This window comes from Nuphar pumila, chromosome 16 (assembly GCF_984573655.1).
Source record: "Nuphar pumila chromosome 16, dmNupPumi1.hap1.1, whole genome shotgun sequence".
NCBI lineage: Eukaryota > Viridiplantae > Streptophyta > Magnoliopsida > Nymphaeales > Nymphaeaceae > Nuphar > Nuphar pumila.
In genome coordinates this window covers 11,153,441-11,168,976 of record NC_143264.1, presented here as the reverse complement: position 1 = coordinate 11,168,976, position 15,536 = coordinate 11,153,441, and the positions used below count along the sequence as shown (strand labels likewise).

Genomic DNA, 15,536 nt, shown 5'->3' with positions numbered 1-15,536 from the left:
TTAAAAAAAATGGAGGCAGGCTCTTGAAGCCCATTATCTCAAAAACTTGGTTTCTACTTTCTAGTACTTTTCGGATCCGGGTCCAGGACCCGAATCAGACACTATTTTCGTCACACGGAAGTTTGCAGGCTGAATCAGCGTGCTCCTTGTTGTTCCACAAATCGTCAGTTAAGAAATTCCTGTTGCCCCTTTGGTGGAAAATATAGTTAATTTAAATGCTTGATGATTCCTTCCTTCGTCATCAAATCTCTCTCTCTCTCTCTCTCTGATATTCAGAGATCGATGGGTGGCCTTCAATGCGAATCATGAGTGTTTGGATCTGCTAGATATCACGAAATTCGAACAGGGGTTGGTGTTTTTCCGGGAAAATGTTGGATTTAAAATGGTTGGATGGAATCCAGTGGGAGAAAGAATCGTACCCCATCTACGGAGACTTCGTTTTCTTGCCGTTCCTCGCGATCTTCTTCCCGTTCCTGAGGTTCTTCCTCGATAGATTCATATTCGAGGTGCGTGAAAGATTCCCTCTAAACGATACCCATTTGCTGATTTCCGCTAATTTGTATTTAAATTCGCATCTTTGTGAATGGAGATTGATTTTTTCGGCTTTTATAAATGGAATTTGTATTCTGTTTTCATGATGGTTTTCTTGGTTTCTTGTTTCAAGTTTGGTTTTTGTGTTTTTCCTGTTTGGGTGTTCGTTTTTTGTTAGCTTTTCAAGCAATTTGGATGCTTAGGAGTACTTTACGTGCTTCTTGGTTCGATTGTTGGATGAGTTCGATGGGTTGTTTGGTTGATTAAATTAGTTTTGTTTCTGAGATTGGTTTTCTTGTTCTGATATTGGGTATCTTTTAGAATGCACTCTTCTAGCGTGTTTTGATTGAACATTGTGACAATGACACGACTTTTTTTTACCTTTCTCGGGTAGAATTAGATGTAATACTAGTGTAGGACCAACCCATTTGGATTCGTTTGATTGTGATCGCCGGATTACCTTAAATTCCTTCGAATCTAGGCAAGTGATTTCGCACTGAATTTTTGTTGGGACGACTGCTATACCTGACTTACTCTATCCGGAGTTGTTTCCAGTTCATATCTAAAGGCAGAGGATTTTGGTGGGTGGTGATTACAACTTCCTTCAATGAATAAACGGGAAATCCATAGTTAATAACAAATTCTTAACGCGTGCGGATCATACAACTAGTATGGTTCTGGCAAGATTTTGATTTTGACAAAGAATAAAGGAAGAGTAGCTTCATCAGGCAGCCAAGACATCAACCTTCTTGTGTACCTAAAACATATACGCGAAATGTTGAACATAGGAAAGCAAGCATGAAAATATTTAAGGGATGATGGGTAGCTTTCAAAACAAAGCCCAATATGTTACTTCATCAACAACAAACAATGATTATGTAAGTGTTGAAAGTTGAAACATTCTGGTGCACATGATAGCAGGAGTCTGAAATCTTCCATGATTTTATAAGAGAGGAATTTGACTGGTTAATAGCTTCAATATATAAATTTCCTTAAGTGGTACTAGTATGATATCTGACAAGATATTGATTCTGGATGGAGGAGAGTTCTAGAAGTGATAAATGACTATCCAAAACTTACATTTAGTTCTCATCCATGCCAATGGCGAATAGTGTTTGGTGGTTCTCTGCACTTGCATTTGGTGTGATAGTCCAACTTTTTTGGTACTCAATGCTTTTAAAAGGATAGAATCAGAATATATGATCCTACAACAACGTAAGAAGCAAGAAAGGCTTGATGTTTTGGAGAAAATCTATCATATCTGATAGCCACAACTCTGGAATTTATGACTTCGAACTGCGGAGAAGAACTGGAATCTAAATCAATGTCAATGACAACATCTTGATCTGCTAGTCATTACAATCTTGTACATTCTAGTGCTTGGTGGTCATAAATCTGTATGAGATGTTTATAGCCTTCATAGGATACAAAGGGCTTTTAGGAAAATAATCTGCAGAAGAAGTTTGAACTGAAAACTTTTAGAGGGTTGCATGGATTTGTAACATGGATAACCTTTTTGAGACGTTGAATATCCTAGTAGAGCATTTTACCACCTAGGCTAGCTGTTTGTCAAGATCTAAATTTTTGAGTAAAGCAAGGCATGTATTCCTAAAACAGAGAATAATCTGGAAGACAGAAGAAATAAGATATTTAGTCTGGATTTACAGGCAGTGCAACATAAAGCATTTCAAAGAATCCACATTTCGTATTGCTTTAACCCAGAATTCGTATAGTTAGAACTGGCCAGACAAAAACCCTGTCAGTTTTAAGCATACGCTGCTCTTTCTCTTATCTATACCCATCTGTTCTTGGGCATAATGACGCAAAACATGCTATAAGCCATTTACATCTTGTTGTAGGAGGTTGCTGGTTTTTTCCACTCCAACAATTGGCTAAGAGACTATACATGTTCGTGTACTATAGCTTGTGTAAAAGAAAAATGTGTTGAATATATATAGTTAACCCGGTACATATCTGCTATTTGCATAGGCAGGCATCAATAGTGTTCTCTAAAGAGATTGTTGAAAGAATACCAAAACTTGTTAGGTTTAGAAGATGCTTTTGACATTACTGATTTAAGTTCTCCTATGTATATATGTTTGTCATGACTCATGCCTCACCTTATCTTTCAATTTCGGATTTGATCACATCCTATGTGTGCAAATTAATTAAAGCACCTTCCCACTCATGATCTTCTCTTTCTTCTCTTAGCAAACTATTTTTTTTATGATTTATCATTTCCTAAGTTAAGGTGGACTGAAGAATGGCAAAAGCTTATCGTTTACCTCAATAAAATGTTAAGGTTGGTGATTTGATTCAGCTTTCACCCAACCATTTGATTTATTCATCTGCCTGGGTTTCAATATTTTTGGGTTGATGCAGAAGTTTGGAAGACAGTATGTCCTTGGTTTGGGAGAGGGGTTGCTGGACTCTGAGGTTGATGAAACGAAAAAACGGCTCAGGAAGTTTAATGAGTCAGCATGGAAGTGTGTCTATTTTCTTTCTGCTGAAATTTTTGCTTTATCAGTGACTTATGATGAACCATGGTTCAGAAACACTAGATACTTTTGGATTGGTCCTGGTGAGCAGGTCTGGCCAGACCAAAAGCTAAAGTAAGTCATTTATATAGAAAACTTTTAAAGGCTTCCTTTTCCAGACTTTTCCATTTTTAAGCTTATAACATGTCTTGTTACATTTATGGACCATAGCTGCACTAATCCTGTATCATCAATGCACAGATTGAAGTTGAAAGCATTATATATGTATGCTGCTGGATTCTATACATACTCCATATTCGCTCTCGTATTTTGGGAGACAAGGCGTTCTGACTTTGGGGTGTCAATGTCTCATCATATAGCAACTGTCATCCTCATTGTGTTATCTTACATTTTGAGGTAGAGGTACTTTTGAATTTATCATTGATAGGATTTCTTACTTTTATCAGCTTTTATTTTCTGATCAATTGCTATTAAGCTTCTTACTTCCAAAGATCTATCTATTTTTGCATTAGCTTATCTTTCAGAATATTAATTTGTTATAGGTTCAGTTGGATGATTAAGTTCAATAGTTTTATCCCATCCTGCAACATATATTGTTTGTTTCCAACTATCTATCTATTTTTTCACTAACTTAGCTTATCCATCAATACATTAATTTGTTACATTTTCTAGTTTAAATATTAACTTGACTAGGTTGTTCTCATCTTGGAACATATATGGTTAACCAGTTTTCTTGTAATATCGTGTATTTTCATATTTAGTCAAATTCGAGATTTCAAAAATTTGGCTAAGTATAGGAGATAAATCAGTAAAACCTTGATATAGGCATATCTCCTTTGAGTCTAGGTTTGGCCCAAGTCTCATCGACAAGGCCTAAATGAGCCAACAAAAAGGTGAGAAAAAGTTTTATTTTTTACCTTTAAATTAAAGCAAAATTTGAGCGAAATTCGGGTTAAATTCAGGCAAATTTCAGAGACGAAATTTGAGTTATATATCGTTAGATACGTCTCAAAATTATGAGTATAATGGTATTTTACTTTTTCGAATTCGGGCTACGGTTGGCCCAAAAATTGTATTTTTCAAAAAAGGACCGCCTCGACGGACTTGGTCCAGATTTAGATTGAATTGGATCCAATCCATTTTATCCAAATTAATATGGATTTGGACTCAGTTCAAGACCCATATTAATTAGGAATTGAACCAGCCCAGGATCCAAATAGATTTTGATTATGGATTTGGATATCTAGATCCAAAATTCATACCCAACAAAAATACAACTTTAAATTCAATATTTATGTTTAAATTAAAGTTAACTAGACTTAAAAAGACTCTCAGAGCGATAAGGTACCCTCTGAAAGTTTCTGGATATTTAATTATTAATAATTAATTAATTAATTATTAAATTATAATTAATTCTGAATTTCAACATTTGTTAACTAATTTGGGACTCTCTAGAAGAGTCCTTACTAGTTGAGAAAGGTAGAGAAATCTAGAAAGGAGGAAAGACTACATGAATTGGGAAAGGAGGTGGAAAAGTCAACATATATAGACTTTTAAAAAATTTGGAATGTGGGTGAGAGGGGCTCCCAAATGGGGAAGTCCTCTCTCCAGCACACATTAGAAGGGACTGGAAGGATAAAGGTCTATTTTTCTATATAAGCTAAAAAAAAGAGAAATAGAGAGAGGAAAGAGAGAAAGGAGAGAGAAAGAAAGAAAGAGAGAAAGGAAGAAGAAGAAGAAGAAGAAGAAGAAGAAGAAGAAGAAGAAGAAGAAGAAGAGATCCTCTTCCTCTCCAACCATCCGTCGTTTTTTTCAGTTTTTCGAAAGCTTCAAGAAAAGGTGCGGGTGTTCTCTCTTGATTCGGATGAGAAAAGGGCTTAAATATGCTTTAGGCAATATTTTTGAACGGAGCCATGGATTCTTTGTTAGTTTTTCACCTTTTGATCCTTGAAAATTAATTTAAACAAGTCTAGAATATGTATTTTTATTTCCACATTATTTCTGCATGAATTTTTGTGTTTTCCTGTATATATATATATATATATATATATATATGTCTCCATGGACACCATGGACAGATCTGGACCATGTGTTTAGCAGACAGATCTGGCCAGATCTGAGCTCCTGTCTGTTTTGTCCGTTCTGTCCATTCTAGACAGATCTGTCCATTGGACAATGGGACATATCCAGACAGATGGACAATGGACCATAGTTCTTAAAAATCGGACTTGATCCATGGAAGAAAATATATATATATATATATATATATATATTCAGTTAAAAAGAAAAAGAAAAAGATCTGGATTTTTTTTGTGCTTTTGTTTTGGGACGGGACGGACAGCTGTCCAGTCCCAGCCTGAACAGTCGGCTGGGACAGGACAGTCTGATGTCCAGTCCCAGCCGACTGATTCGGCTGGACGGGGTCACTGTCAGAAAAAAAAAAGTATGAAAAAATATATATATATATGTATATATATATATATATATAATTTTTTTACTCGGAAGTGGGCCCAGATCTGGCCCAGCCGATTGGTTCAGCTGGGCAGAACATCAGCACCAGCCGACCCAGCTGATTGGGCTCTGTCAGGACAAAATATGGGCCTGGCAGGGCTCAGATCTGATCTGGTTTAATAAAAAAAAAGGGGGGAACCATCTTATGAAAACTATTGTTTAGACTTGTGATAGATCACACTGTTAACTTGTTAAGTATTACTCTAGCTTTTATGAAATTGTGGTAGCACCCTTGGTGGGTGGCCGTAAATACTTGGCACTTGAGGGAGTTTTGAATTTGTTAAGAGTGACAAATTTTTGAGCTGTGAATGTCAACTGCAAGACTATGGACATTTGGAACTTTTGGATTTATACAACTTAATTTCATGACATTCTTTATCAATTATGCATTACTTTTATTCCTTTCTACTATGTTTCTCTTGCAAATTCATTTCTTAGTTGTCGTTTACATATTTGTAATAGGTCACTGTTTCTTTATTAAAGTGAACTCTTCGTCAGATGTTAATAGTAGCTTGAAACAGGGGTTTAATTAAAGGAAAAAGAAATTGAATATAAGTAATAGCATTTCAATATCTTATTTCAAGAGTTCTACTTCTAACGGTCTTAGCATTAACTTCAAAATACACATGATGAAGGACTACATTTTCATTTTTCGTTTGACTATAGCTCTGCCAGCCGACTGGCAGAGCCCAGCCAACTGGGCTCGGTTGGGCTGGATTCGATCCCCAGCCGACTGGGTCGGGGATCGGTCCGGACAGAATTATATATATATATATATTCAGATTCTCTGCATATGCTGAACGTGGTGTTGATTTATGTTTATATTTAGATGTTGCACTTTCAGATTTCGTATGACAAATATTCAGATATGTGCACCTTGAATGTGCTGATTTGAGCTCGATTAAAATTCTGTTTGGTGCACGTATTTTCAGACTTGCTCATAATAAATGTTTAGATTTCATGCATGTTAAAAGTCTAGTTTTTGCATGCATTACCTATTCAAGATTTATGCTTGATAAATGTATTAGTTTATACATGTTAATGCGCAAATTCCTACATGTCAAATGCCTCTGTTAAGTTCAGATTCGCATGTGTAAAATGCTCATGTTATTTCCAAACTTACATATGCTAAAAAGTTAGTTTTCATGCAAGTAAATATATAGATATATGCATACATTATATGCAGTTTTGCATGAACATACATGTGCAGATTTTTACATGATCCTTAATGAGCTGTTATGCATATGTCATGAGAATATTTGAATATATTCATGTACCTACCAATGTTGTCCCATGTCTGGGTAGCAATGGTTTGGACTCGGTGGGTATAGGTGTCGTACCCCGAGCTTGCTAAGATGGCAAGAGAATTTCGGTTATGCATGTTTCGATATTTAAAATGTTGTTTACATACATATGCACGAAATGAAAATGTAAACTTTGAAATTTGATTTTGTTATGGCACTTGCATAATCACATAGATGTTTGCATATTGAGCATGAGATGAGTCACAAAAAGAAAGTTGTATTTTTATAACCATGTGATCATATGCATGAGAAATTGGTTATTCATGTACATTCTTGTTTAGTATGTGAGAATGTGCATTGGAGTGTATATTGAATGATTGCATAAGTGGCATGCTCATTATGGTTTTTGCATTAAATGCATCGATGGTAAAACAATGAATCATCGTAGGCCGTGTGGGCCTAGCAGATATTGCTCCATGTTTAGTTTCTTATGCATCGTAAAAATCAACTTAATGTTTACTTAACTAATTGCAATGTTCCATGTTGCCACGGGCTGTAGTCTCGTGATGAGTTTCGCATGTTGATTTGCGAAATGTATGATATTGGTTTTGCATGTTGAATTGCAAACTAAAAAAATTAAAATAATAAAGAGATAAAAAAAGAGAAAAGTGTAATTCACATTTTCTTGGATGTCCCTTCTTTAATGTGGGAATCCTGGAGTTGCGGTTTTGGGGAACCGTAAGGATACTAAAACTCCGTGTGCGTTGTTGTGCCTCTGAACCCAACTAGGTGGTTCACCTCCCGACCATAGTTTTAGGAAGATTCCGTCACTTTGCATGGGGTGGTGTATAAACACAGTTATTGTTTTTGGTATACCAAGAAAGTGGCATTAGTGGATGTTGATTTTCATAATGTCCCGGCATTAAATGTTGATTTCTAATGTTCCGATGGATGATGTTGATTCCTGATATCAGACGAGGGTTAGGTGTGGAACCCATTAATAAAATACAAGTTGTGTGTTAAGCTACAACTAGGAACCTAACTTGACCTCAGAATTTTTTTTACTCGTTTTGAGTATCCGCGGGCAACGGTAATAAAAAGAGGAACTAAAGTTTGTGTGCATTTAATAGAGACATGCATATAAAAACAAACTCTAATAAAAGATAATAATTTATTCACGGATGTGCACTGAAATCATGCATATTCCTATTATGCATTAGATCATGCATATTTACTTGTTCTCTTGTGCTAAATTAATTATTGCATGACATTTGTTTCCTACTGCATGATGAATGTTCTCTATTGCTTAATTGATGGTTTCTATTATTTAATAATTGTTCTCTCTTAATAATTATTCTTTATTGTTTAGTAATAGTTCCCTAATGTATGAATGGTTAATTAAATTATGAATTTGTTATAATTGCATACCTCTAAAATATTGCATGAATCTTATTTATGTTTCTTTTACATATTTGATTCATTAGAGGGATTTGTATACATGATCTTTGATTCTGACACCCTTACTTTTGTGTTTTTAACAAACTTTGAGGCTCAGTGAGGAGTCTGCTATTACGAGGAGCTACGAGGGCTACACGACTGCTTGACAGATTTCTTTAAGGACACAGTGACTCCACATTTTGATTTATTTATATTTACTTGCATATGTTCTTAGACCTTATGTTTTTAATTAATAAAGTTGGTTTGATTTTGATGATGGTAGTGTAAGATCCCTTGTGGTTGTGAATTGGTTATGACTCTAAAGGCCCCGGGTCTTTGAGAATGTTTCTGCAAATGTTAAAAAAAAATGCTACTTTTTAACAGGTATGAGTTGGGGTTGTTACATTTCTTCTTTTGCATTTCTCTGTATGAGAAGGTTTGCTCTTAAGCTTAGTTATGATAGGTTAGATATTGATGATTAAGTTAAATAGGTTTGCTATGATGAGTAGGTTTGCATTCATGTGTTTTACCTTGAGGTGGTTTGATGGGCCTTTTATTTCTAAATAAATATTTGCTCACTTTCCTTACTGGCTGTTGTCCCATCATTTGCAAGAATACTGCATACAAGATTAAATAAATCATTTTTCCAATACCTTAATAAGAGAAGAGCATTTCTTACCATGAGGTTGACTCTTCACTAATATCTATATATATAAAATCATTGTTGAGTGCATTAATCCCCTAATATTAATATTATTCTAATAGAAGCTGATTGGGCTAGGGATCCTTCAATTCAAGGTTGTGACTGGTTATTGTTTGTATATCAGGTCTCACTTAATTCGTGGTTGAGAAGATGACAAATGATTATTGCTAGATCAAGTATTGAGGCTGCATATTGGTCTATGGTTGTTTTTGTTGACTTCTCCTTACTAGTTTATGCCAAAAGAGATGCCATAAGTTCAATATATTAAAGACATAACTTCTATAGAAATATCTAATTGATCTATTGCAACAAAATAATATCAAGCATATTGGAGAAGAATAGAACAAAAAATATTTGTCTGCATGACATTAGCTTCTAAAAAACTGTACAAACGTATGTATGTTTATATATATACAACATACTTTAACACTCCCCATCAAACTTACATTGAGATGACCGAATATTTGTCAAGAAGAAAGTGAAACCTAGGAGAGGGAAGCACTTTGGTGAATAAATCCGGGAACGTGTAGTTGCCAACAATGTAAATTGTGCTCTTGTTATTAAAGCAAAGTTTTGAGGGTGTCATAAGGTGTACCCCTATATCTTCAAGCAGTCGCCTCAACCAAACAACTTCAAATGTAGTGGTAACCATGGCTCAGTACTCATCTTCGGTTGATGAAAGAGAAACCTTTTATTTCCTTTTGCATTTTCAAGATACGAGCAATGTAATGAAATGGTGATATTCATGTAACAAAATGCAAAGGTATCACTTATGGACATACACAATCACAATGACCACTAATGGGTCAATTACACGATCACAAGTCCACACAAATCACCCATTTAAGGGCATACAACAAACATAAAAATAGGATTTGTATTCACCAAAAGCTTTTAGCAAAAAGCCTTACATGATATGGGGTTTGAACCCCTTTATATACCCAAGGGAACCAAGAGAGAGTCATTGGGGTCTCCCCAATGAACCTATGGTCAAAAGACCATTAAGCCCAACCCTAATCTAGGATTTACAAAAATATAAATAAAAGAAAAAATAAAAACAAGAAAAATATACAGTGTATATAATGACCACAATACCCTTGTATTTACAAATAACTAAAATACCCCTATATACATTAACACTGCTCAAACTTATGGTGTGATCACTGAAAGTTTGCCTAACAAGAAATCAAATCTAAGGAAGGACTTTAGTGAAGAAGTTTGCAAGCTGATATTCAGACATGACATGCGACAGCGAAATTGTCTTCATAAAAAATTCTTCTTTAACATATTGGCAGTCCATCTCGATGTGCTTAGTGCATTCATAAAAGGCATGATTTATAGCAATATGTATGGCACTTTTGTTATCACAACATAACCTGGATGGTATGGTTGATGGTACTCCCATGTCTGTCAGCAAGCTCCTCAACCAAACAATTTTTGATGTTGTGGTGGCCATAACCCAATACTCAGCTTCTATGAATGACAAAGAAACCTTTTGTTGCTTTTTGCATTTTCAGGACACCAGTGAGTCCCATACAAAAACACAAAAGCTTGCGCATCTATCATTGGAATCTCCTCCCCAATCAGAATTAGAATATGCATTCAATTCAAGTATGGAGGAGGAAATAATCCTTTGTTAATAGAATTTCTTAAATATTTAACAATATGCATAACAACACTCATATGAACTGAGGTAGGAGAGTGCTAAAATTGACTAGCAATGTGAACTGTATGAGAGATGTCTCGTCTGGTGATGGTCAAGTATGTCAAGGCACCGATCATTTGTCATTATGGTGTGGGGTCATCTAATGGGGTTTTATCATCAATCTTCATCTTTGAGTTGATAACTTCAAGTGTATCTACGCTCTTCTGGTTAGTCAATCTAGATCTGTCAATAATCTCAGTAGCAAATTTAGATTGAGACAATAAATATTCTCGAGGAGAATAAGCAACTTCAATCCTGAGGAAAAATCTCAGAAAGCCTAAATCAGTCCTTTCAAAATATTATTTAAGTACATATTTAATATCATTTACTCCTTGTTTATCTCCTCTTGTTATGATCATGTCATCAACAAATAAAGCGGTGTCAGTATAACATGAAAAATATCCAAGACTGGTCATAACAAAACTAAAACAATCATACCAGGCCTTTGGTGCTTGTTTGAGACTATGCAAGGTCTTTTTAAGACGAACAACCTTTCCTTTTAGAATATCATATTCAGGTGGTGGATCCATATATACTTCTTTTAATTCTTCATTAAGGAAGGCATTTTTGACATCTATTTGATAGATAGGCCATTTCCTAATAGCAGCTACAACTATAAGTGTTCTATCAGTAGTCATTCTTGCAACAGGAGCAAAGATCTCATCATAATCTATCTCATATTCCTGTGAGTATCTTTTGGCTACTAGTTTGGCTTTATGTCTTTCCAATATTCCATCACTTTTAGTTTTAACCTTGAAGATCCATCTACATCCTATTGGTTTCTTCCCAGGTGGTAAGATAGTCAATTTCCAAGTTTTAAAAATTTCTAATGCTCTTATTTCTTCACCCATGGCATTGTACCATTTTGGATAGTCCTTAGATTGATTGTATGAGACTGGTTCGAAGTAGAAGAAAATTTTTGCTAGACAAACTCTTCATTGAGGGGAAAATGACTCATATGTCACGAATCTATCAGGTTCTTTATGTTGTCTTTTAGAGTGCCTAATATTTCTAGTTTCTTGGGATTCTAAGTTAAAATATTTTTGGCCTTGATAAAAAATGCTTAATATATCTAATAATACATAAAATAACTCTCATATGAACAGAAGTAAGAGCATGTTGAAATTAACTAGTTGTGTGTACAACATGTACTATATCAAGTCTAGTGATTGAGAGATAAGAAAGAGCTCAGATGAGCTGTCTTTAAGGAGTAAGATCTTCAAGTGGTTCCCTATTATCAATTCTTATTTTCGCATTGAAAACCTCAGGAGTATTAACTTTCTATAGGTATCTTCTAGGGGATTAAGCAACTTCAATTCCTAAGAAATATTTTAAAAATCTTAAATCAATCATTTCAAAATAATTTTTAAGAAGTTTTTTAATGTTTTTAACTTCCTGTTTATCTCCTTTGATAATGATCATATCGTCCACATAGAGAATAATAATAATAATAATAATACCTACATAAGAAATCTTAACAAACAACACAATGTCAATCAAACAAGATCGAAATCCAATACCAAGCCTGACCCGACTAAAACTATCATGCCAGGCTTTCGGTGCTTGTTTAAGACCATAAAGACCCTTAAGAATAGTTACACAGGTAGAGCTTTCATATATACCTCTTCAACTAGGTTTCCATTAAGAAATGCATTTTTGATATCCATTTGGTATATAGACCATTTTCTAACAGTGGCTACGACTACTAAGGTCCTAATAGTGGTTATCCTAGCAATTAGGATAAATGTTGCTTTATAATCTGTCATATTCTTGAGAATAACCATTGACAACTAATTTAACTTTGTACATTTCTAAGAGTTTCATCACTCTTAGTTTTCACCTTAAATACCTATGTATAACCTATGACCTTCTTTCCATGCAGGATGTCTTGAATAGTCTAGGTCTTGGCCCTTTGTAAAGCTTCTAGTTCTACTCTCATGGATTCTCTCCACCGAGGATATTCTTTGGCTTGAGCATAGGTAGAGGGTTCTATATATGAATGAATTAAAGCAATGTATGCTTTGTACTTAAGTAAGGAGTCATCAGACACAAATTTCTCAGGTGGTTTTGAGATTCTAAATAACCTTCTAGTTGATACTTCTGACTGACTTTCAGTGTTGGAATATTTTTCTAATGCACATGGTTGTTTAGGGTCCCTACGCCTAGAGTATTATAGACAACTTTTATGGGATATCTCTTCATTATTTTCATCATTATGGGATTGGTCTTCATTTATCAAATCATTGCTAGGTTCATGATCTTCACTAAGATCATATTCATAATCATCATCATCATATTTTGGAATAAGATCCAATAAAAAGGAATATTTAGTTATTTTCTTAGAATTTTTTAAGTAAAAAAATCTTTTTTTTTTAAGAAAGACACATTTATGAAAACATATGGTTTTTCGTTTTTAAAATCTAAACACCTATAGCTTTTTTGGTTATCTGCATAACCTAAAAGACACAAGGAATAGCACAAGGGGATAATTTATCATTTTTGTTGGTAAAAACAAAATATTTGTATCCAAAAACTCTTGATCTAGAATGATCAGGAGCTAATTTGAAAAGTTTTTCAACTGGTGATATGTTTTGCAGAACGGAAGATGACATCCTATTAGTAAGATGCACAACAGTTAAAGTAGCTTCAACCCAAAAATCTTTTGGTACTTGGTTTGCTATAAGTAAGGTCATTTTGGTTTCTATGATATGTCTATGCTTTCTGTGTGAGAACATGATTTTTGGTGTGTAATGCCATAAAAGTTTAGATAATCTTTAAATTCTTTTGACAAAAATTTTATCCTTGAATAAGTGCGCAAAATAAGGATACATTTTTAAATTTATTTTTGACTGAGTTATGAAATATTTAAAAGTGAGAAAAATTTAGATTTATGCTTAAGAAAATATATCCAAGTATGCTTAAAAAAATCATCGACAAAAATTACATAGTAAGCATATCCACCTTTAGATATAACAGGTGTCAGGCCCCATACATCTGAATGTATTAACTCAAGCAGTCTAGAAGAGAAAAAACTTCTCTTATGAAAAGGTAATCGCTTCATTTTGCCAAGAATACAATATTCACAAGTAAAACTTTTAGAATTACAATTTTTTTTCAAATTTGGAAAGTACTGAATTTTGGATACATTATGGTGGCCAAGTCTTTTATGCCATAAATCAAAATCTATTTTCTGAATATTACAACATAAAGTATTCTTGGGAATTTTCAAACAGTCCATGTAATATAGGCCTCCTTCCCCCAATCAACTTTCCTTACTAGCGATCCTGCACCCAACAACCATCAGAGATGTTACATCCATGGCCAGATGTTATATAAAAGATTTAAATTTAGTTTAGGAATAAATCTAACTTTTGCAGTAAATTTTTTTTTAATTTTGAGAAAAGTTTTCAAAAATTTGTATTCCTTTTATCTCAAGAGATGTACCATCAGCAACAGTAAATACATTGGATACACTTGAGTTACCATGGCATTCAAATAAAATATCACCATTAGGTGTCACATGAAACGAGGCACCGGAGTTAAGAAGCCAAGGATTTTTACCAAGATCCGAGAAGGATGAAACAATGACTCTAATGGATGAGGATGCTCCTTTGAGAAGAGGTTGAAGAACTTTCATAAGTTGTGTCAAGGTCATGTTTTCAGTGGATGATTCTTGAATAGGAGTAATGTCATTTGGCTCGTAGAGACCTAACGAAGGCGGCCTTTTTCTCATAAGTCCTTCTAAGTTTGGGACATTGGGGCCTAATGTGTCCCATTTCGTGGCAATAGTGGCAAATTATCTTTTTCTTATCATACTCATTTCCTTGTCTTACATAATATTGTGGCTTGCATATGTAATTTTTTGGTTTAGATGCGGCAAGGACCGAGTCATCCTCATTTTTGGTAGAACGTTTATTTAACCTATTATCCTCCATACTTGACTATAGTATCTTCAATAGAGGGAACTTTTCTTCTATGAAGGAAAACCGATTTGGTGTATTCAAATTCCGACATCAATTCATTAATGAATTGGTAGAAGTGCTTTGCATCTATTTGCTTTTGGCAGACTTCTAAGCCATTTTGGTTCTAGAAGAGCCAACTCTTCCCAAACTTCGGACAATTCGTTATAGTATTCTCTAATACTTTTGTCTCATTGAGTCATATTTCGGATTTTGTCTTGCAAATTGCACACGTGTAATATCCTTAAGAGAATAAATAGATACATAAATGGACAATCAATAAAAGAAATCTTATAATGAAGTCAACACACAAAACCCACAAAGGGGTATTCTCACAAAACCCATCCAAGGGTCACACAAGAGATAAAAAATAATAATATTTTATTAATAAGAGAATACTAGAATGTATACATCAAATGAGGGGAGTCATCCCTAGAAGCCTCTGTTAAAATATATGTAATCAATATATTTATATATATATACTTATATATATATATAAATATATTTATCCACCTTCCCGATAAGGGGTAGTTCTGTAAATTCGCCCAATAGGGGCATTGTAGTCTTTTTCCCTTTTCTTTTTCCTTTTTTTCTTATTTCTTTTTTGTTTCTTTTTTGTATTTTTTGTGCATTAAATGCACACCCATTGGGGGCCCCAACAAAGAGTCGTTGAGCCCCCAACGGTCACAATTGTGACCGTTGGGAGCCCAACGACACCTTGTTGGGACTCCCAATGGTGCCTCTCTCTCTCTTTTCTCTAACTCTCTCTCACTCCTCTCTTGCCTATAAATAAGTGGGGTCTCCCCCTTTGTAATGTGTGGCTTCTTCAAGCCTCTTTGTGCCTTTATAAGATTTTATGCTTTCTAGCCATTATTGGCTTTTGTGTATGTCCTCTTTTGGATTTGTTCTTTTATTTCTATGTGTGAATGTCCATTGTAGGACATATAT

At 34.5% G+C, this 15,536-nt stretch overlaps 1 protein-coding gene across 1 annotated transcript in view; it reads left to right on the top strand.

The window, feature by feature from the left end:
• Positions 1-262: 262 nt before the first annotated feature.
• LOC149812916 (ceramide synthase 1 LOH3-like) overlaps positions 263-15,536 on the top strand; it is a 46,808-nt gene continuing 31,534 nt past the window's right edge. The window contains exons 1-3 of the mRNA XM_089991436.1: positions 263-506; positions 2,914-3,143; positions 3,270-3,425. Coding sequence (XP_089847562.1) covers positions 369-506; positions 2,914-3,143; positions 3,270-3,425 — 524 coding nt within the window. The 5' untranslated portion in view covers positions 263-368. The remainder of the gene's footprint in view (positions 507-2,913; positions 3,144-3,269; positions 3,426-15,536) is intronic.